General features: G+C 40.3%; 2 protein-coding genes across 2 annotated transcripts; one reads left to right on the top strand and one right to left on the bottom strand.

The window, feature by feature from the left end:
* Positions 1-127: 127 nt before the first annotated feature.
* spty2d1 (SPT2 chromatin protein domain containing 1) lies at positions 128-5,344 on the bottom strand. The gene is made up of 6 exons (XM_038705336.1): positions 4,773-5,344; positions 4,317-4,431; positions 2,589-4,190; positions 1,310-1,469; positions 1,137-1,214; positions 128-1,015 (listed from the first exon to the last, which is right to left on the bottom strand). Exons 1-6 carry the CDS (start codon positions 4,833-4,835, stop codon positions 922-924), a joined length of 2,112 nt encoding a protein of 703 aa, XP_038561264.1. The 5' UTR covers positions 4,836-5,344; the 3' UTR covers positions 128-921.
* Positions 5,345-7,489: 2,145 nt separating this feature from the next.
* tmem86a (transmembrane protein 86A) lies at positions 7,490-21,533 on the top strand. The gene is made up of 3 exons (XM_038705569.1): positions 7,490-7,646; positions 15,406-15,670; positions 16,377-21,533. The coding sequence occupies exons 1-3, from the start codon at positions 7,626-7,628 to the stop codon at positions 16,802-16,804; spliced, it is 714 nt and encodes a 237-aa protein (XP_038561497.1). The 5' UTR covers positions 7,490-7,625; the 3' UTR covers positions 16,805-21,533.
* Positions 21,534-23,025: the final 1,492 nt, after the last annotated feature.

Below are 23,025 nucleotides of genomic sequence, written 5' to 3'. Positions count from 1 at the left end.
TTCGTCATGTACGGCAAGCCCAGAGGGAAGAAAAGGCTCTATAAAACGTCTCTAATACACCTGATGCTAACGGTAACGCTATTAGTTCCTGTTGCACAGTGTGTGGTTGAAAACAACAACAGTCATGACGTTTTTTTTTTTTTTTTTAAACTTAACTTTTCAAACCAAATTAAATATTCTTCCACACAACATATAGAAAGATCATATATCATTGCTTTCACTGACAACCAAAATCATTCCATTTTATACACGTAACATTCGTAGTAGAACCTAAATTCTTTATATATTACTAAGATGGGCATTCTCTGAAAAAACATTGATGTAAAAGTAGACATTTAAATAAAATCCTTTATGCAATAATTTCATTTCAAATCACTTAAGGAGAAACAACACATCAAGTGCTGATGTTTTCTGCATATTCAATTGACTTTACAATCAACATTTGGAAAAATATGCAACTTCTGCTCAAAAATAGCATGTTATCAACACTTGACATTGTATGTCATTGTTAGTCTAATAAAAAAAAAACAAACTCACACTCTTGAATATTTACAGTTCTGCTTGCAACTCAATTCCTTTGAGAAATTGGGACTGTTGACAGTGTAAACCCTGCACAAAGTGTGTGTGTGGGGGGGGGGAAATAAATATAACAGGAACGATGTGAGACCTTACATCCCCTAATGCCTGAATGATGTGTGCATATTTTGTCTGACTTTTTCAGGTTGTCTTTGACTAAAGTTCTTCTCTTTTCCTCTTGAGCCAATGTCAACTCCACTCGTTTTTGTCTGTTCATAAGGACAGAAGCAGACGGAAAGCAACAAAGGCCAATGTGGACAGTTACTGGTGTGAAGATAGCAGACCTACTGCTCCATATTTCAGGAGACAAAGGGTTTTTAAATTCATCTGAACAGCAAAGGGGCTTCAGTTCTTCTTTTTCCTCTTGGCGCTTAGCCTTTTCAGCTCCTCTTCCTCTCTTCTCTCCTCCTCCAGATCTTCCTGTACAGCCATTTTCAGGCTAAAGTAGCAAAGCAAAGGGATACAGAAATAACATTGTAAAAAGGGGTAAATACTGCAGTCGTTGGGACAAAAAGTACATATGCAGAGGTAGGGACTGTGAGGTGTAATTTTCATCTTACCTCCTGGCCTCCTCTTTCTGCAGATCTCTCCAGCTGCTCTCCATGAATTTAAGAGCATAGTCACTCTCATCCTTGTATCTGAGGAGAGAGAAGCATACACATTTTTTATACAGAATGTGGTTTACAATTTAGGGGAATGACCTGGAACCATGTTATATGGGGATAACACTTACTTGGATCGATCATAGCCGAAGATTTCCTTAATGTGCCTAGAAATCTGATCTTGGTCTTCACCTCCATCGTCAATAAAATCATCCATTTCCGGGTCATATTCATCTTCCTCATCCTCATATTTCCTCTTGTATGCAGAGGTGATAGGTGGTAACATTGTACCTGGATAATAAATACAGAAATAATTTTCAGAATAATCATCATTAACAATACAATTTGGACCTCGCAATGGTCACTGCTCGGGCACTAAATATGCATGGTACTGCGTTTGTCCTTTTCCTGGACATAAATATAAAAGTTAAAGTTAGGGAATGGTAAACTTGCAAGTATGTAACATTGAAATTATGTTTTGTTTATTGGTGTTAGAAAGACAGCTGCTCTCTGACCCAGGGATAACAACAAAGGATGCTGAGTGTTGCTGACACACTTCATTCAGTTTGGCAAACAAACCCTTTGCCCTGTAGTACTGATTGTGTTGTTTCAGGCTGTATGCAAAATTTCAGAAGCTATCTGTTATATCAAAACATGTATTGCATGCATTGTTTTACGATGTTTATTGTAATGTGTTGCTAAGGGGGTCTGGGTGTTATGAGCCGAAACAAAGTGCTTAATGTCTTTTTGCTGTGCATATAACACTATACTATGAAATCATATACTTCGCACATTGCTCCATGTATCAGCGGTGAATGTATATGCACATACTTAATTCTGAAAATTTCAATATCTTTTTTACCATGTTCTTGTTTTGTTGTTAAATTTGTATTATATCACGCCATATTAATGCAGTCATTGATTGTAAATGATTTACTTTCAGATACAATACAGTGAACTATGCAGAGCATACAGTAAAGATATTATGTGATAGGGCTGTGCGATATGACAATATACATGTGATGATAGGAAAAACATCTAGTGGTCCATATTATGGTCTATCGTTTTTTCACTGTGTCACAAATCACACTAAATGGCAATATTTTCCGTCATTTGGACGATGACTTGTGTTCTTTGAAGAAGCAGGAAATTTCCATGAATGCAACACAAACAAACATGGAGGAGCATGAATGTAGGGAATAGGCCATTCCATAAAAACTTTTTTGAATTCATTGAATTATCTACATATGAAGTGACCTTATTAGCATGAGATTTTGTTCATTGTTCTACCCCTACTGTATTGAAGTGTGCTGTATAACTTCAGGTTACTACTACTGGAACATGTCCGCCAGGTCAACAATTAACAGTTCTTTGGCAATATCATAACATTATCCTCCCTCTGGTTCTTACCTGGTGGTCTGTTCATCCCTGGCCTGGGAGGCATCCCTGGCCTGGGAGGCATCCCTGGCCTGGGAGGCATGCCTGGCCTGGGAGGCATGCCTGGCCTGGGAGGCATGCCTGGCCTGGGAGGCATGCCTGGCCTGGGAGGCATGCCTGGCCTGGGAGGGCCTCCTGATCTGGATCCACCAACATTCTTGGAAGAGATGGTCTCTGACACCACAGTGCACTTGGGTCTTCCAGGTCCTGATCCAGTGCTGCCAGTTGGTCGTCCGGGTACTGGTCCTTCACTACCAGGCCGACCTGGTCCAATCCCTGGAGGTCGGGATCCACGACCTACAGGGTGACCCTGTAGGCCACTCCCACCAGGCCTAGCCTGTGGGACGCCCCCAGATTTTGCCTGAAGTGTGCCTCCAGGCCTTGCCTGAGGCTGGCTCCCTGTCTTAGGAGGTCCGCCTGGTGAGGGTCTCATCACTGAATTACCACTGGATTTTACTGCAGAATTAATTCCAGTCCGTAGGGATTCTGCCTTTCCAGATTTCTGGCCTCCGACTGTTGAGCCCTGCTTTAATGAGCTACCCTGACCAGGCCTCATCTGTTGGGAGCTACCAAGTTGAGATTTATGGCCTATTACAGCTGTACCAGGAGACCTGGTCCCAGGAATACATGAAGCTCTTCCCTGAAGTAAGGATGAGCTTTCTCTTTTGAAGCTAAGGTCACTTGAGGTGCTGGGTTTGTGGTTAGATGAGGGCTTGGGGACCCCTTGTTTGGCTGAAACCTGAGAAGATGTGGCTTTTGAGAGAACTTTACTGTTTATGGCACCAGATGAACTAGACAAGCTCGTCTTGGATCTGTCTCTGTCACTTTGAGACATTTTAGGTCTCTCTCTTTCTCTGTCACTAACAGTATGCTTAGAAGAAGAGTGGCCTCTATCACTGGTCAGTATTTGGTGCGGTTTCTTCCCTGACGCACTTGGCTTGCAGTTCTTCTGCTCCTTCTCTAAAGCAGCTTTTCTTATTGAACTAGAGCTAGACTGAGACTTGCTGTCTCTTTCTCTCTCTGACTTTGAGTCTCGGTCTTTCTCCTGTCTCTTAGCTTTGCGCTCCATCTCCAGTTCCCTTATCTCGTCAGCTGTGCGGAGCCTTTCCTCCTTTTTGACTGCCTTGGGTTTTAGGTCAACTGGCTCAAACTGCTTCTTCTCTGCCAATTTAAGTAAATCTGCAAAGTTCATGGGAGGTGGAGCAGGCTTGGGTGGCCCACTGTTTTTTTTGGCTGAGGGCTTGCTGCTACTATTCCCACTAACACCTGTGGTCTTTCCTGGTCTCAGCGGCTCTGGCTCCTGATCTGGCTCTGAATCTGTCTGTTCGTACTCATAATTATCCTCATCATCCTCTGGGTCAGTAGAGTTATTCCTAAATCTTTCTTCATTCATTGATTTTTCTTCCTGCATTTCTAGTTTTGATCTCCTCTTCTTAGGAACCTCTACCACTGGAATGCCATTGTAGCCCCTGAAATTGTCTTTAGTTCTAGAAGCCATGGCTCGAGCTTTACGGTCCGACTTCAACTCAATCCTCTTAGCTAAAAGTTCCTCCTTCTCTTTCTTCATTTGAATTTCTGGGGGAAAACATAAATATTAAAATGATCAATGAAGAATGCCTTACATACAGTTTGTACACGATTATCAAATCCCAGTAATCTACTTAACAATAATACTTAGTAATAACTTCATTTTGTCATTACCTTTCTTTTTGGTCTCAACGTGTTGCTTCTTCAGAAGTGCCTGCACAGCAGCAGGATTTACCCCTTTCGACCTTGGGTCCTTTTTGGGAGGTGCAACTTGTAAACTGTATCTCTTCTGCTCAGAGGAACAAATACATGAAAAATCACAGCTTACTGAATGTGGAGCAGTTACAAAGCTGTCTTTACAATTTGCAGTGCTCAAATGTCTCAATCATGGGGAGATCATCATTTATCAGACATGTTGGTCTAAACACCATCATTGATTGGTAATCTAAAAACGTGACAGGCACACAGGTTTGCCTAGCATGCGGGCTCACAAGGGTGGACGTTAGCAGGCAGCCACATTGTCATGTCCTGAGAGATGAGCTGGCATTGCTCAACAAGGTTGGCCACAAATCCCCATTATACTGTGTGGCCTTAGTAAATTGATTGCAAGTGACAGTCCATTTAACTTACCTGTACATGGCTGGGCCCCTGGTTTTGCGAGGCGAGGTCCAATATGTTATCAAAATCCATCATTTTGGCAGCAGGTGATGCAAGCTGGCAGCTTGAAGAGAATCGAGCCAGACTCAGTTGGGACAGCTGAGTGCTACCGTTAGCGTTTAGCTAACAAACCAGGTAAGTTAGCTCGGGATTTGGGTTTACCAAACGGCACTTAAATAGCTACAAGGTGAATACTTTATCAAAAACAATCCATGGGAAGAAAAACTGTGTATTAAACAGTTAACGCTGCTTTAACGTTAGCTGTTAACTTAACGTTCATCAGCTTAAGTTAGCACACGCTAGCGAACTTAGCTAACCTTACGTTTACTAGCCAACCAAGAAGCGTGATAGACGAATTTGCCCTTCTGTACTGATATAACACACAAAACCAAGGCCAAATCCATCAAAATATCCGTATGATTAAAGCCTACGGAAAGAAAAGGACTACAAACTCAGCCATAACAAACGCCGGGTGTTGGTGGAGACCACGTATAGTCTAACAGCGAGAAAGACCGAATATTAAAAGGTCCAAAGAGTAATCTAAGGAAGTGAGAGGACTCGCTTTTGCTCACTTCCGTCTTTGCAAGATTACAAAACGTCAGTAAAAATATCATATTCAATTGAAATATATCAATATTTATATAAAGTTCGGCCTTGGGTTGATACCATGTTGATGAGCAGAACAATACAAATAGTCTACCAAGTAGTACACGATGTTATTAAAAATCCTTTGTTTAACAGGTGCACTTGTTTAATGTTTTTAATGATAAGTGGAGGGATGTTGATGTCAGTGTTGAAATGAGGCCACTGGCTTAAACGATACAATAGGATACTTTAATTAGCTGGCGACAGAGTTTAATATTTACATTTTATATATTTTCTAAAGATGTGCGAGATTTTTCCTAAAAATGTACTAACCTATAATTGTACTAAGGTCTCGGTGACACTCCACTTGCTCTCTTATCTTGTGTAAATACGAGGCTAGAGAAGGGGTTATCTATCTTGATCGATAATAAAGTACAGGGAGCTCAGGAACGGTTCTTCAAGTGGAGTTTGTAAAATAAATTTAAAAAACATAAGTGAAAATGAAATCTGCTTCGATAAAAAAAAATGCTTTGCATGAGAAATTATGATGATGCATTTGAAACACAACACACAAAAATCTGAAACAGATTTGTTCACAATATGTATAGGCCACTGTGTAGGCTACATGGGCATGGATGTATTAAAATAATTATGACATTTGTGGGCCACATGATGTCGCTACCATAGTGGATTTTGCACATACGTAGAATACTCTAGAAATGTGATGTGAGGTGTCGCCAAAGCTATATCTAGTCATTCTTTCCTCATTGCCCAAATAGCCAACCTGTGATAGTGGTCGCAGGCAATTAACAAAATAGCTACACCAGAACTGTTACAACTAGGCCTATGGTTTCCAGTGGTGGAAGTATTTGCTATATATCTTTTACTTAAGAAAAATAGCAATACCATCATGTATGGTCCTGCATTCAAAATTATACTTGTGCAAATGTGAAAAAGTTTTATCAGCTAAATGTAGGTCGAGGTGAATGTCTTATTTGGGTATAAACATTGTAAGATATTTCACAACATGCTGTCCTATAAACTATCATTTTTAAACCGGCAGTCAACCAACAGTTAAGTTGAACAAAAACTGAAATACATCATATGTAAAAGTAGGATAGAATTATAAAATATCATAAAATATTACCCCAAAATTCTACTTAAGTAGGCTAGTATTTGATTGTTTTCCTGCAATTCAAGGCAGCAGCTCCCACACGTACTGGTCCATTCTCCCTGTCTGGGAGCCACAGAAACAAACATGCTGCTGAAACACGTAGTACTTCAATGAGGTATAGCTCCCTACTTTGTTTTCTCTCTGTATCTGTATTCCATATTATATTATGTCTTGTTAATAACTCATGGTCTCAGCTTGACCAAGCCACATCAAACACATGATTACAACAAAAATGTAGCCTAGTGGTTTATTCATTCAAAAAGAGCTAAGTGCAAGAGACAGAAAGAAAAATAGACAGATATATTATCCAATGATGAATGAAAATTTCAAAACAAAATTGTATGTAATGCTGAACCAGAGGATTCTCTTAGGGTACACAATTCCATTCAGTTCATTGTATCATCTTTTTAATAGATATTTACTAATTCGTTGCATAACATTACAAAATGGGGCCATTCTTTATTATATATGTGCTAATGATAATGATATTTTAGTGAGAAAAACATTTGCCTCAACTGAGACAAGCGAGCAGAGATCTCGAACATCCAAAGAACTGATTAAAAATTCAAACTAAGGGAAATCAGACAGAAGATCCACACTCTGTTTTAATAAATGGCTCCCATCAAAGTATTTTAATAGAACAGCATTTCGAGCAGATTTATCAGGCTTTTGGTCATTTTTAGCCTAGTCTGCCCCATTAACAAAGGATTGTCGGTGCAAAATCAATATTAAGATCCAAACAAATGTTATCAATAAGCTCAATGTCTGGAAAATGTAAATAAAGGCCATCTGCTTCTACAGCAGTTTGACTCCTCCTATTCGGGCGTCCCTGACGTCTTGGCCCGCCTCCGTCATGACGACTCTCTACTTCTATTGGTCAACAGAGAAAGCCCTGCCCACGTTACGTCTGGCTTCTGACCTCCTACTGGCTGTCGGACCGCCCACCGGAGCGAGGACAAAAACAATCGGCATCCCTCAGTACAAAAACAGGAGGACCTAAAGCGAATTTGGGTATTTTTATACTTTTTTTTTTTTTTTTAACCGACACGGACTCCATAGGGGGAGAAATGGTTTCTCCGGTAACGGTGGTGAGTATCAGCTTCAAAACAGCGCTGGTGTCTTTCACACATTAACCAGGAATTATTCTGGCAGGCTAGCTAGTTCAGCTACAATGTAACAACACTTGAGAATGATATTATAAAACCTTATTAATGTCTGTATCATTATGGTTAATTGGCGATTGTCTTGAGTTACTAATTCACTGTGTAACGTTAATGTTTTCTTTGCGTTATTATTCATTACATAGCACGTCAAACTTTGTCTTCGAAGGCAGGCGCGTGCTCTTGATGTGATACTTAAATTAGCAGTAAATAAGACCGTTTGCTAAATTGCAGATGTTCTGCCAGGTGCCCTTGGACACTTCTTTGTCAGAGTCTTATCATTTCATAATGGACATTTGTATGTGTTGGAGACTCAAAGCAGGGACTTATGTGTTCCGTGGAGCCCGTTTTCTTGACATTCTAGCAGTGACTGTTCACGCTTTTCCTTCTCGATATTCCACGTACAGAAGGACGTTTCCACACATTTCCAAAGGCAACCCCGACAAAAAGAAAACCTGTCATGTGACGACCTTTTTTGTCTTTTGTTTTTCTTTTCCTGCGCCCCACAGTAACGCATGCGCCGAGCAGTGCTCTGTTGTAGCTGCCTTTCTTTTCATCTCCTTTGCTATAGCTGTGCTTTTACGTAGACTATTGTTTAGCCTATCCATTAGATAAATAATTAATCTAAGTGCACCTACAGACAATTGGTTATTTTGACAAAAAATGAGACCACTACATGAATTATTTAACCAGCCATAGCATCCTCTTACTTTGACAGAGCTATGAAAATGTTACCTAATTTGCAGGGGCCATGAAGGATGGTGTGGTGTAATGTAACTTGGCCTGTAGTAAACCCTGATGTGTAGTCTGTGGGTTGCTGTGAGAGGAACCTGTGTGGAGGAATGCTTGCTGTACAAACTGGTTGCCTAAGCAATGACGATGCTGTGCAGGTCCTTGGGTTCCTTAACTTTTATTGCAATGAATGGGAATGTAGAGATAAAACACTGTTAGAGTTTGTGGTCATCCTGAAACATCACATTGACTGTTGCAAACAAAAGACATCCTCTTTTCCTGCTCAGAGCTAAAATATATTGCGAAAGGGGATCATTACCCCATTAGATGTTGCTATAACTCTATTATTACAAAGACCTAAAAGCGACTAAATAAAGGATTTATTTTTATTTCTAACTCTAATTCAGGATTTAAACACTACCACACTCCATGCCACCTGGTAAACAGACTGTTTTGCTCAGAATTTATCAATGTTTGTCCTTTACAGATGATGTAGAGCACACACAGTCTCAGACCAGTACATAGGCTACTGTCCTTAACTAGTGTGGACTTTGCACTTTCTGGCAGATGTCTGCTGTAGCCCAGGGATACAGTGGGAGTTTCCCTTTGCTTTTTGGTGTTAGCAATACAATTATTGAGGCGTCTGATTATTGTCCCTTATGATTAAATATTTTTACTGCACTCAGTCTTACTTACAAACTTAAAAAATTTAGGGATTTATATAATGCAGCAGAGGTTATGTTAAAAAGGTCCATGGTTCAACTGAGATCAGGTTTAATATTCCTCTGTGTGGAGGGACACCTGCATATCTTGTACTGTGCTGTACTGTACTGCTTGTCTGCAACTGACCTCAAGTTATCCTTGGAGTACAAGCAGCTGTAAGAGGGAAGGAAACAGTGTTGTGTGATGCTACATAGAAATAAAATTGTCATATGACTCGCATGCCAGCCGTGCCTGCCAGTGCCATACTTAAGTTACAGTTCCCCTCTGCCAAATTTACACAAGAGTTTACAGGTCTTTTAAATGTTTACGAGTATCATGTTTCTGACTCTCTGGTGTATGACCCTGAATGTTTGAATGGATGTTCATCCTGGCTGAATGTTGTTCAGTGTTTCAGTGCAGTGCTTTTGTGAGTTCATGGTTGGTGCAGAAGCATTATCGCCTAATAGCTACAGTTGTTAGTTACTTTCTGGACTGGAGATGCAAGACAAGTTTGTGCTCAAAGAAGTTGCTGATAGATGGGCCAGTTACAAATTAGTAAACATCTAACGATGTTCATCACTCACTTTTATTTTTTCTCCTCCCACATAATGCAAGATTGAATATTTTTCACATGATTTTGCATCTGCTAGCTTGAAACTACATTGATTTATAGTTTAACATAATAAAAAAGCACCGCATGTCTGTAGATCAAAAGAACATAAAACAATTTGTAAGAATTATTTGATTGGTACCATTGTTTCTTTGGATTTAGATACCAGGCCACTTTGGAAAAAGTAGTCATTCCATCCTGTTGTTCACTGCAACAAAAAACCTATTGCTTGTTAGTGACCATGCAAATACAGCTAATCATTAACTATATTATTCTTTAACAGAACACAGATGCAGGTGTCATGTATGTGTCACAGCCTTTCTTTATCATGGGATCATTCAGATGTCAACACAAGAACACTGATTCTTAAGGCAATAGGTTATGTTCTATTATGCTGGTGACAGGTGACTGTGACACAGGGCACATAGCCATTGCTAATGTCTCCTTCAGTGTCCATGCAGACAAACTGACACCTCAATCAATGTGAGTGAAGTAAGTTACAGCTGAGGTGATACCATGCTGCAAAACCCTGACAATCTCATTCAGCTACAAGATACTGAACGTGAGAACTAGGCTGAGCCTAAAATAATTTTTTTTTTATTACATCCACTGTAGACATATGAATTCCACCAAGCAATTAGGCTTTTTTCATCACTTTCATCACTTTTGATTGCAGTGTTTGTTAGAGAAGAACAACTACATTAGACATTACAGCAATAGTCTAAGTCAGCTAAGATAAGTTTTTTAAATTGAAGATTAAAGGGGCTATATGAAGTTTATTTTATTTAATTAATCACTTTTTTAATGTCATATATTACCGCAAAGCATGTGAAATATAGGCTCTTGTGGTTTTGTGTTTCAGTTGGCTCAAGTTAGATAACGCTAGCTTGACGGCTAACAGCGACCAGTTGCTAACATTATCCGTTGCAAAATACTATAGTTGCATGGCTTGCCACATCACTTCACCAGCTAAAACAATCCATATTAATATCCTTTGTATTAGTATTATGCCAAAGTGTTGATTTAAGCCTGTAAGAAATTTATTTAAAGCAAATGTGGAGCAGTTTTTTATAAAACCAATATGGTGCAAGGTAGGGGCAGCCAGCTTGATTTGCAAGGATCTGAAGTCGTTTGCTTCATAACATTCAATTTAGATATATTGTTGTTTCACCAAATCCAGGTACACAGCTTCTTCGCTGGTCTCAGTTGCTGTAACTTACATGACCCACATAATATAAAATAATGCAATAAGGGTGCAGGACAACGATACGGTGGAAGACCCATTCAGTACAGTAATGTTACTTACTGCAGTCTAACTCTGATAAAGTGTGGCAGCAATCTCATTTATAATATTAAGTCTAGTTCACTAACCATTTTCGTTATCATATCCAATACATTTAACTATGCTGACATTGCTGAGCCTCTTCAGTTTAAGATTCTCAAAAAGCTATTGAAAGATGTCTCCAGCAAGATGAGAGGAGGTGGACTTTCCCAAATGTCAGACTTTTTAATGTGAAGATGAAACCATTTTATCATGTTGTTGCTGTTTACATTCACCCCAGATGCAGATTCAAGATAATGCACTGTGTAATGTCTGGGATGTATATGAGTAGGCTATGTGTATATAAATAACTGTATATTGTTTTATTTTATATGTTACCATATTTTAACATAAATTTTGTGTAGCTTGAAGGGACTAACAACTTTGTTTCGTTATTCAACCTTGTGCTTTATAATGACAAATAAATAACCTTGGACCTTGTAAATGGCTAAATGCAGTCAATGTAACATTGTCATGCAACGAGCATGGATTTGTTCTATGTCAAGCTGATAAAAATATTTCTGTAACATTGCAGAGTTTCCAGAGTTTGTGCCATCCCAGTGTTTCGGCCTCTGTTATTGGCTCGCTCATTGGTTCGAGCATAGGCACGAACCGCTAGAGGCCACTAGGGGTGGGGGAAAAAATCGATACGGCATAGTATCGAAATATTTTCCCAGGCAATACTGCATCTTTTATTATATAAATTGTGCATGAGAATTTTACATTTTTGGCAGTATAATAATAAAATCAATAGCTTTTCAGGCCGTAGAAAAATAGCTTTCCTTTGGGGACACAATTTAAAGTTGGATAAAAGTAATAAATTCTAATACATCGCAATATGTTTAAAATCGCATTAATATCGTATATTCATGTATATTGCCTATTTGTAATTTAACACTGTAATTGTAATAGTATTTTCTGAGTTTTGGGGGTTTTTTAGACATGAAGAAGAGTCAGTGCTGCGAAGACGTGGAGTTTTCATACAGTACAGCAGAGATGAGGGGACTGCAACAAAATTACTTGAAAGCATGTGTCACATCTTAGTCATTTATAAATGACTGCAGTTCTTCCCCCATTTTTTATGCTTTCGGTCTTTGAACAAAGGAAGTATCTCATATAGTGTTTGTGAAAGTAGCTTATAGTCTATGTGACGGCTGTTATTAATATCTGCATACACTGTTTTTAATAGCACAGAGCAAGATAAGTTTTTTTTCTGGTAACTTTGTGTTTTTAATCTCGGAATATTAATTCCCTACCCCTGCTCTTTAAATTCTACAATGGCCCTAACACACCATTGGATATTTCAGCCCAGCTGATGATATAATGAGATAAACCTTTCTTGGAAGAGTTGAAAGAGTACTGAAGCTTTTACAGGCTTTGTAGCATAGGTGTTTCCCATGTACTCAAGAGTTTGGTCTTGTCTCTCACCTACCTGCACCCCATTTCTCATTGTGTAGATACAGTAAGACATGAACCACACTGGAAACTGCAGAGTATGGCTTAAACGCAACATGAATAGAACCTAAGGTTATGGGAATCTCTGACTTCCTTCCACTTTCCTCCCAGGAATTTGTATTCACCCTCCAAATCCCTTACTAGACTTTTTGATCTACATATCTTTTGAGGGTTTTGTCCCACAGACAATAACCATGATCATGGATAACTGAGTCTTAATATCAGTGGGCAAGGGCTTGTAGATTCCAGGCAAAGTATTCTTTTACAGCACTTTATTATTAAATAATATAAAGGACCTGTCTGTGTAATGATGATGCTTGGAGCCATCCTTGAATCCCGGCAGAACAACAAAAATGTGTTTTCTTGTGTCATGTGCTGTCTGATAAATAAAGCCATGATATTGGCTTGTCTGGTAGTGCTGCCAGTGTTGTTTCCTCTGCTTGGCACCGGTCTTAATGGGATAGATATATTCACCATACATACACACACACACACACTCATGTTTGTCATAAGACTAGCCTAGTCTTTATTTACGTCTCCATTTTTTTAAGAAGCCCGGGCAAAGTACATAATGGAGAGAAAAGGAGTGCATTAGTTGGCATTATACACCTAGCTTTAGTTTTGCCTCATACTACTTGCTCCTGGAAGATGATATCTTATATGGATATGTAAGCAGAAAGCAAAATGTATTTTTGTTCCTAAAAGTCATTACGTAGTGTAGCCTCACCAGCTTGATTTTTGATGCTTATTTCACATTACTTTCAGATCAATGAGAGAATTAAGTTGAAAGGGAAAAGTGTCCAAATTTTTGACTGGTGCTGTACATGAATAGTAGTGATGGAAAGAACTAATTACAGGTACAGAGGCATGAAAAAATGGCAAGTTAAAGCACAAGTTATCAAGCTGTCACTTGAAGTTGTTCACTAAAATCCCTGAAAGTTAGAAATTGTATTTCACAATTTGGGTGCATAGTTGAAAATAAAATGTCCAATTTTGGTTCTGAAGATGCACCAAAGCCACAGTGGAAGATCTGAGTGAATGTGAAGTGCATATAACAACAGGGTGTCTGTATTCTTGTCCAGTCCTTAGTCATTTTCGAGCTTCATGTGATCTTAATGATACAGAGAGCCAGTGTAGTTCAGCTTAACTGGAGTGATATGGCTCCACTATATGGTTTTGTCAGGAGTCAGGATTTTGCAGCTTCTTAATAGGCCTTTTTAAAGAAATAGTGAAAAGTGCATCACACAGCATCCTGCAGGCTTTAAATTGGCTTCTCCATGGCAACATTTCGGAGGTGACGTAATGCTGTTTTGGTCACTCTGATGATGTGTGATTTAAAGGTTAAATCACAGCGGTAACACCTAGGCTTTTGTTTTTGTCTGACCATGCTTGTGACCATGCGTGAATTTGTGTCCCTATTGTTTGCCTGCTGCTTAGTCATATCTGCTGAACCAGGGCAGGCTTGCAGTCACTCAGATATTGCATCTGATCCTGTATGGTAATTTGGTCCTCTATTTTATTGAGCAGTTGTGCAATCAGGGGTCTTCACTGCCTCCCCTCCACCCGGAGCAAAACCACATGAACTAGAGTAAACTTTCATTTTCTCTCGCCTCCTCTCCTTCCCATCTCTCGCAACTACTTCACTTCTCCACTCCTAAATCCAGCTCATCACGAATGCCAGTAACCCCATCTCGCTCACTGTCCCCCTCCACTAAAGCTTCTCTTCCCCATGTTTCCTTTCTTCTGCCCTACTTACTTATTCTTTCGTGAATATTGCAATCAGAGAATCGATTTTTGTTTGCGTCATTTTATTTTACCACAGAATGTTTGTGGAGAGGGATGCAAAATGGCCACTGGAAAACAGTTTGTTGGGACATCAAATAGCAGCCCAGTTTTTCAACCCTTTCCCTGTTGCACTCGGCACCCTTCTTCATCCTCCCCTCCCTGCCTTGCTTGTATCCTCCTCATCTCTCCTCCAGTGATCTTGGCACTAGTGAGTCCTTACTCAATTCCTCTTCCTCCCAACTCTGCCTCTCCTTTCTTCTCCCTCTTTGATTCTCAGAACCATAGGTGGGTGGTCTATTTTTGTGACCCTGTTGGGCCTCATCTATTTGGACAGAAGGGAATATGAGTCATAGCACAGTTGGAAGGGAGAAATTGAGACTTGAATACACCACACAGTTCTCAACAACATGAGATGCAGAGAAGAAGGTGAAGTAGAGGAGAGGAGAAACAAAACAAGATGGGGAGCGAGTCCAAAAAGAAGAAAAGAAAAGGTTACAGGGAGTCAAAGGGACAGTGTGAGTTTTTTTTATTTTTTTGCATTTCCCCTTCTACTCTACTAGTTTCACTTCAGCCCCGAAACATGTGTATGTCTGTCTTGAAACTACTGACCACACAAAAGCTGCAATCCCACCAAACACTTTCGGTATAGTATCCTTAAAACCCATTCCTACATGTACCTAACCCTAGATCTAATGGTATCCAAAACGCCAATATAATAGTCCTAATGTTTAACAAATTGACCTGGACCGCTTGGTGGAAATGCAGCTAAAGCAAGCCTGAAAACCGTTCCAGTCCTAGCCTAAACCACCAAAAGAAAAAGTACTTTAACTTTGCATTCACTCTTAACTTGAAAAAGATGTGAGATACTCAAACCACAAACTGTTGAGTGTTTTGAGGTTTTTGCTTCCTGTGATATATTTCATGTCCTCTGCTTTGAGATAAAAGCCCTTTTAATAAATCTACTTTGAGGCAGAGAAACAGTAGTATCACATTGTTGTGACTCTCTCTGCATAGAACCACTTCATGTCAGTTTCATCCAGCTATGACTCAGTTGATAAGTTAAATATTTAATCTGCTTTCAGGTCAAGAGTGAAGGCCCGAAACTGGTGCCATTCTTCAAGGCAACCTGTGTATACTTTGTCCTGTGGCTGCCCACCTCAAGCCCATCCTGGTTCAGCGCACTGATCAAATGTCTGCCCATCTTCTGCCTGTGGGTGTTTTTACTGGCACATGGCTTCAGCTTCTTAGGTGCTCACTCCAGTGCCCGCAAGATCTTGGCTGGCCTCATCTTTTCTGCTCTGGGTGATGCCTTTCTCATCTGGCAGGAGCAGGGCTACTTTGTCCACGGTGAGGAGAAACCTTACACACTCAGTCTCTTTGTTACAGTTGTTTCATCCGCAGGTCTATCTTCTTTCATATAGATTTGACATATTAAAGGATGCATCTGTTTTCTTTGAACTTGGGCCTTATTTTTGTACTTTTGGTCATTGCTGTTATAATAGCATTATTGTATCTGAGAAGGCAGTGACATCACTAATGAGGTCAGGTAGTCGTGCAGGTTTGTAAATAAACAGGTAAGCTAAATTTACTTGCGAACAGCAGATTTGAATGAATTAAACATTCATTATGGTTTTCAGACTTCACACCTGGTTCAACTTTGACCAACTTTTTTTGTAGTTTTGGGAGCTCTCATTTCTCCAAATAAAGTGGTAGCTAATCTAAAAAAAAATCTGGCTTGTTTATAAGGTGCCAAACTTGTTGTAACTTGTATCACAGAGTTCCCAGTTTTAGGAAATGACTTTGGTGAGTACAAAGTTATCATAGCCAATAGAAACACAGGCCAAAACTATATAAATATAAGAGCCAAGTTGTAATAAACCTAAATTATCCTAATTTCTTATGAATTAGATGAGCTGCTTATCACCTCATCAGGTTTCACCATTTGATCTTTAATCTGTACTTTACATTGGATATATAGATAGGATGCGACTTTGTAGGACTGCATTTGGATTAAAATCACACACACATATATATATATATATATGTCCTGCAGGCCTTCTGATGTTTGCCATCAGCCACATCCTCTACTCGTCTGCTTTTGGGATGAAGCCACTTAACGTGTCTGCTGGCCTGATTATCACTGCCGTGTCCTCTCTGAGCTACATGCTGCTGTACCCCTACCTGTCCGGCCCCTTCACCTACCTGGTGGCCGTCTACATCGGCCTGATCGGCTTCATGGGCTGGAGGGCCGTCGCGGGTCTGCAGCTGGCCAACGACCTGTGGACCTGGACCAAGCTGTCCGCCTGCCTGGGCGCTGTGCTCTTCATGGTCTCCGACCTCACCATCGCCGTCAACAAGTTCTGCTTCCCCGTGCCCCATTCGCGTGCCATCATCATGGCCACCTACTACGCCGCCCAGATGCTGATTGCGCTGTCGGCCGTTGAGTGCCAGGACGCGGAGGTGGCCAGGAAGAGAACATGAGGTACAGCAATGTCTGCAGCGAAGGTGGCAGCCACTACCCCACCCCACCCCCTCCGGCCCTGAGTGATCATGGACACATCTCACTGCCAGATCCCCAAACCCTCAACCCTCATCTCTGTGTGGCGTTCCCACACAGCTGTTACCATGACGACCATGTTGCCACGGTCCACTACCGTCTTCCCATGGCTATCACCCTACTACCCCACAAGTTTGGTAGTCACACACCTGTCTTCTTACCATGAAGAAATGGTAGTATTATCTTCAGCCTCTCCTGACAACAGTCTTACCTGCCTCCTCTGATCCTAGAATGGCTGTCTCTCAACCTAGTTACAATGGAGACAAGTGTAGTAATATTAACCTGCTATAGATAGAGTGTTACTTTACTTTTAACTGCTATGTTTAATTTAAGGGAAGCATGTCACTGGGGACCTTCAAGAAGTGTGTGTGTGGGAGAGTGATTGTGTGTGTGTGTGTGCGTGTGTGTGCGTGTGTGTGCGTGTGCATTTATGTGTGTTTGATTAACACTCTTACCTCGCTTTTCACACAGTTTCGTCACACACAGTCACCACACTGACTCCCACCACACACGTCTACTTTATGTGGTCCAATGATACAATTTAACATCTGATTTTTGTCACCTGTTTTGTATGCCTGAGACCATGTTAAAAATTGAGATTTTCAGTCTCTGTTGCTGTGTGTTCCCCTGAATTAAGGGTGCTATTCTTAAAGTCAGGAGCATATCCGCACCTGTGTTATTATCTGCAGTCCCTTACATTTCATTCACAACAACCACACTGCCTCTGTTCACTCCACTTTTTAACATCCCCAACTAATTCACACCCAGTTCTGCAGATGAATGAATTAGGATGTCCTTGATTAAATAGATATACAGAGAAATAATGACACAGATGGGAACAAAAAATAAGGCAATGAGGTAGAAAGGCAAGGAGGGAAAAGTTGCGTGACTGCAACAACCTCTGTGTATTGTAGTTTTACTGATTGAAAAGACTTATGTTAGGAGAGCTGGAGGTTGTTTGTAGAAGCTCGATTCTTCCTGCTGAGATGTTATTGACACTGTCCTGCTGTCACAAAGAGAACACAGTAAACACTGTGGTCGCAGCAGACCAGAGTAAACATTATAACATGCTGTACAGTGCACCTGCTTCTCCTTTTGGTGTTGAGTCTCTCAAGCGCTTCACAGTGTTTTGCCTGCTCATTTTCCAGAAACGTTGACATGCTCAAACACCTGACACCTACAACCCCTGCTGGTTTAGTTATTAGGAAAACTCCATGGGGTTCTGGAATAGATCCGCCAACCCATGCTGTCAGTGACCTGGGACCATGTTATGAAGACCGATACGAAAGGACTGGAATCTTATTGTTTATCAACTTTCTGTCTGTGAATCTGGGCCCCTGACGGCATTCACTCACTCATAACGACACGCACAAAAACATGAAATTAAACATATACATTGACGTGGGCCAGCCTGACTAAATAAAAAGCCCACAAGAGAGCAAAAGGAGCTGGCTTGTCATGTGAGGGAACAGTTATCCTATTATTCCCAATAATTCCCCCTCACAGGACACTTCATCAGCTTTAATCCTACAAAATCCACCCCAGCTAATCCCTGACAGGTTGGCTGATATTTTGTCTTTCATCTATCTTAACACCCCCCCACCCCCAAACTTTCATTTGTTTCACTCTCTGCAAACGGTATCTGCTAGGATGGAGTGTCTTACTGAATTTTCAATCAGTATAATGTAAATCTTTCTTCGTTATGTCAACATATATGTATGTTTTGAGTCTGTGTGCATGTGTGAGAGTGTGTGTATCAAATGTCTGTGTTAAGCTGCGACAAGTCAGAACCAACTCAAGGCCAGAAATGCTGTGAACCATCGTAGTTTATGTGGATACCTGCTGGATATCTTTAATGTATTCTGAAAAGGCTCTCTAGCTGTCTTCATAGCCTTCACCTCTTGAAATTTGTAACCCCTTTATGTGTTTTATAGCATCTCCCTGAACATGTTGTCAGTTAAGGATGAATTTAAGGTAGAATTTGACTGGGGACAGTATATTAACCGTGGGGTATATCCATTATTTAAGCTTAATTTGAACTTAGTAGTAAGCATTTCCATAGGGAGACATGTCTCCGCTTGACTATACCCCTACTTATAACAAGTATATGTCACTGGCTTTGATTAATACCACTAAGTTTGTATACTGTAAAGAAAAACAATGTTAAAACAAATGTACACTAGCAATTGAAAGTATTAATGACTAACAAAAAATAGCAAAGGGACAGGCTTTGTTTTTTAATGGTTCAGTCCACATGCACCTTAACATGATATATTGTGCTGTATAATCAACAAATTGCCATGGAAAAGAAATAAACCTTCTTCTGGGTCAATGACCCCTGGAGCTGTCAGTAACACACCCACATACGCACAAAAAAACCCAGACAAATAATCAACATCAAAATGTTTTTTCAGCCACCATGACAGATCTGCAGGCAGACCATGGTGTTGACACTCATCAAGGTTTTTTATACATCAACAGCAGCACACAGTCTTCGTTTGACCAGGAAAGACACTCAAGCCCATGCGTCTGTTCCTGACTGCTGCTTTGCCCGATAGTTACTCAGTCTCTTTTGGCCTGTCAGCACAATATTTCTGCTTTGTCAGTGAGAAGTGTTTTATCAGTCCATCTGTGTGACCACTCCGTGACCAACCCCCTGTCCCATGTTTTAAATTGTCCTCCCAGCATTGCTGCAAAGTCCAACTCTGCAGTAGTCTCCTTCTTCTCATCTCATCCACCTCACCGGCAGAACGTGTTCTGTCAACAGTTAATAAGCCTTTGTGCTGAAAGACGTCCACAGAGGCTTGCTAGCAGAAATGCATTTGTCTGCTCATGCTGTTTTAAATCAGGGTTTAGTGGAGTACAAGGAAAGATGCTGGTTAACATGACTGATTGTACAATGCAGTCTAAAGTAAAAACCACGAGGGGACGACAAGATTTAGTCAAGCCGTCTTATTCATCTTTGCTATGTGGGCAATTTATGTAAGAACTACTTTCTTTGTCTTCTGCCAAATAAAGCTTCCTACAGTCCTGGTGGCTAAATGCCAGAAGACGGGCTTTAGTTTGAAGTATTTCTGAGATTATTTATTGTTGGCCAACCCACACTTTGTAAAATCTCCAGGACTTTGGAAAGTGAAGTTGCTTCTCTGAGAGTGATAGATGAGTGGTAGCCTGTAAAGCAAGAAATAAACTCAAATACCATACTGAGTCAGTAAGTAGCCTGTTATTACACCTATCTGGAGGTGTGATTCACTCTGTTTCTCCTCCATGGTTTCTGTTTTTATTTGGCTTGGGCACAGATAACCAAAGCTGAAAAGCAGAAAAGCAAACTGAACTCATTTCACTGAGTGGAACTTGTTAGCATTAGAGCCCACTCATGTGTCCAACAACCTTTTGTTTTGCAGGAGACAGAGGTCCCCCCTTGTTGGTGCAGGAGTGCATATGGCCTTCCACTTAGAAAGGGGGTTATTGTTGAGCGATACTGTAGCTGGAATTAGGTGAGGAGGTGAAATATGACACAAAGGGGAAGGCTCCCTTTCCATCCGGCCCTTAAGCTGCCATCCTGTCCCCCCACAGATGGCAGGCCAGCAGGCGCATCACTTTACCTCAGCCTGTCAACAGTCCTGTTGTTCTGAGCTTTGTGCGTGCAGACAAAAGGGACCGAGAGAGCTGTGGGAGGCCAGTATGGTGCAGTAATGAGCTGGAACCAGTAGCTGTCGTAGTAGAGAGGGCCTGTGGTTCCACTTGGTCCTTAGGATAAATCTGCACTTTTCTTTGATTTTAAGTTTTCGCTTTCTATCTTTTTGCTGTTGTTTCTCGTGATCTTTGATTTGAAAGCTTTGCTGTAAATGAGCTGTGCCCATTACCACACAGCGCTTAACAAACCATAGGGCTGTAAAGTTTATGTATCTTTACTCATGCATGACAAGTTGTTTGAGATGAATCCTCCATGTCAACGCTCATCTAGTGACGGAAAAGGCACACTAGACACGCAGGTGTTTTTATGACTGACAGGCCTCCAACATCAGTATGAGCTTATGACAGTAGGCCAAATCTTCCCTTTGTAATGATAATTTGAATCTATTGTGTGCTGCAATTTTCTGTACCCGGAGTAAGGCCAGTCAATCTCTCTTTAAAACTAGCAGCTATAGTGTTTAAAACAAAAGGATTGTTGTGTACTGTATCCTTTAAAGTAAATGCCCTGTTTTACTTTCCTCTTTCCGTGTCTTTCTTTAAGAGAAGAGAAACAGAAGACACTGTTTTGATGTTGATTGTTTAAGTACAAGAAAGTAACGCGGGAGAGAATCAGCATTTTTCTCTAAAAGGCATTAACTGCTCTTGAAGTGTTACAAACCTTTTATATATAAAACATTATTTATCATTTATCCTTTTATTTGCAGAAAAGCTGCCCCAAATTTTATTTTTGCCTTTTGTATTGAACGCCCATTATAATGGATCATATGACTTCATTTTATGAACAAATGTTTTTTTTCTCTTATGCTTTTGTTCTGATACACTTTACCTTGTTGTCCTTGATTTTCATTTTGTGATTTATTTCTTTTGTGAGAATAGTTTCTTTGCTGTAGTGAAACTGCTATGAATGTGAATATCTATTGGCAAAATAAATGCAATTACAATGCAACTTCAACCTAACATCCTTTGGTCCTTTTTTTGTTTATTTTGTCGTTTCCTAGAATCACAGGTGCCACATTCAAAATGTCAGCTGATATTTATAACTGTTCAGTGTTTTGTGTTTCTACAGAAGCTGATGGCCCTCAGCAGATAAAGTGCCATTAAGGCCGAAAGGACTAGAGGACAACAGAGAGCTCAGTTCTAGTAACTGCTGCACGCTATTGTTTTGTCCAAAGTGGAAAATGTGCTTTCAGCAAACTTTAACCCTGTGGAAACTCATCCAGACTGCTACCAATACTTCCTCATGCCTTCTTTCATTCTGTCTGTTTTTTTTTCCCTCTTCCCCCATTTTAAACATAAACACACACCACATCTCATAGTTTATTCCTATAAGAACTGTGCCAATTCTCTCCAAGTGAGTCTCATTCATTCACAGCCAAGGTCTTACCATTAAAGAACTCCAGCCTTTTAGAAAATGAGCCATATCTGTATATCATTATAAAACAAGACTCTGTGAGATATATTTCCACTTACACTACGACATCCAATGACGATGATGCAGAATCTCGTAATAAAGGTGAAAGACCCTACAATTATCTCATTGCTGTACAGTATTGCTCCATTCAAGTTATGTATTGAAAAATCCTTTAATACTTTAGGTTTTCATCCCATATCTCTTAGGTAGTCATAAAATTACATAGTGGCCTTTAGTTTCTGTCACATACCAAATTTCGCTATTCAGGCTTTCTCTTCAAATCAACTTCCACCTTATTGTGTCTTAGCTGAGCTGTGAGGAGTCGGAAGGTACCAATGACGTCTGTTTAGTGGCTGTTGGCGCTTAATTGATTTGAACCTGGCAACCTGACACTGCCAGTCCCTTGGTGGCTCTATAGAAATGGAGTTTATGTGAGCCAGCACAGTGACGTCAAAGATGGAGAGGGGTTGTAACCTCTCTCTGTCTATTTGGCAGCTCCTTACCAGACCACACTCCCTCTCTCAAGAAGCAGCATACCACTCCAAGGCAATGTCTTTACAGAGGTTGTCAGGCTTCTTTAACCTAAAGGAAGCCATCACAAACTGCATTCATAAAGTATTAGGACACTTCATGTTTTTTGTTTCTACACATTGGATTTGAAATGAAAAATCACATTGAAGTTAAAGTACACTTTCATGTTCAAAGGCTCAAGTTAAATCTGTATTTAAACTACATTTAATGTACAATGTTGTTATTGTAGCTCTTTATATACATTATGTCTTAGGTCACTGCAGCAGGACAGTGATCTTAAATATATAAACAAGGCAAAATATATATTTTTAAAGGCAACCACTTGACATGCCAAGTTGATCATTAGGCCTCATTCCAACTGAGTTTGTGTTTCACTTGCTGAGAACCAGACTGAATGCAAAAAGCCTCCGAAACAAGCAAGAAGTGTTAATGGCTGCAGTGTAGGCCTGGCAAGTGTCTCCTGACATCTATGAGTTGTAAACAGTTATAGACTTCAATATGAAATAT

This window comes from Micropterus salmoides, unplaced genomic scaffold, assembly GCF_014851395.1.
Source record: "Micropterus salmoides isolate LMB-PRFRI ecotype aquatic unplaced genomic scaffold, ASM1485139v1 Ms_hic_scaffold_8, whole genome shotgun sequence".
NCBI classification, from domain to species: domain Eukaryota; kingdom Metazoa; phylum Chordata; class Actinopteri; order Centrarchiformes; family Centrarchidae; genus Micropterus; species Micropterus salmoides.
The sequence above is the reverse complement of the archived record's forward strand: the minus strand, read 5'-3'. Positions and strand labels throughout refer to the sequence as shown.

Coding starts and splice junctions, on each gene's coding strand:
- spty2d1 (XM_038705336.1), bottom strand. CDS start 4,835: ATGATGGATTTTGATAACATATTGGACCTCGCCTCGCAAAACCAGGGG. Junction 1,470..2,588: donor AGGGATGAACAGACCACCAG/GTAAGAACCAGA, acceptor TTTATTATCCAG/GTACAATGTTACCACCTATC. Junction 1,215..1,309: donor TTCGGCTATGATCGATCCAA/GTAAGTGTTATC, acceptor CTCTCTCCTCAG/ATACAAGGATGAGAGTGACT.
- tmem86a (XM_038705569.1), top strand. CDS start 7,626: ATGGTTTCTCCGGTAACGGTG. Junction 7,647..15,405: donor TGGTTTCTCCGGTAACGGTG/GTGAGTATCAGC, acceptor ATCTGCTTTCAG/GTCAAGAGTGAAGGCCCGAA. Junction 15,671..16,376: donor GCAGGGCTACTTTGTCCACG/GTGAGGAGAAAC, acceptor TATGTCCTGCAG/GCCTTCTGATGTTTGCCATC.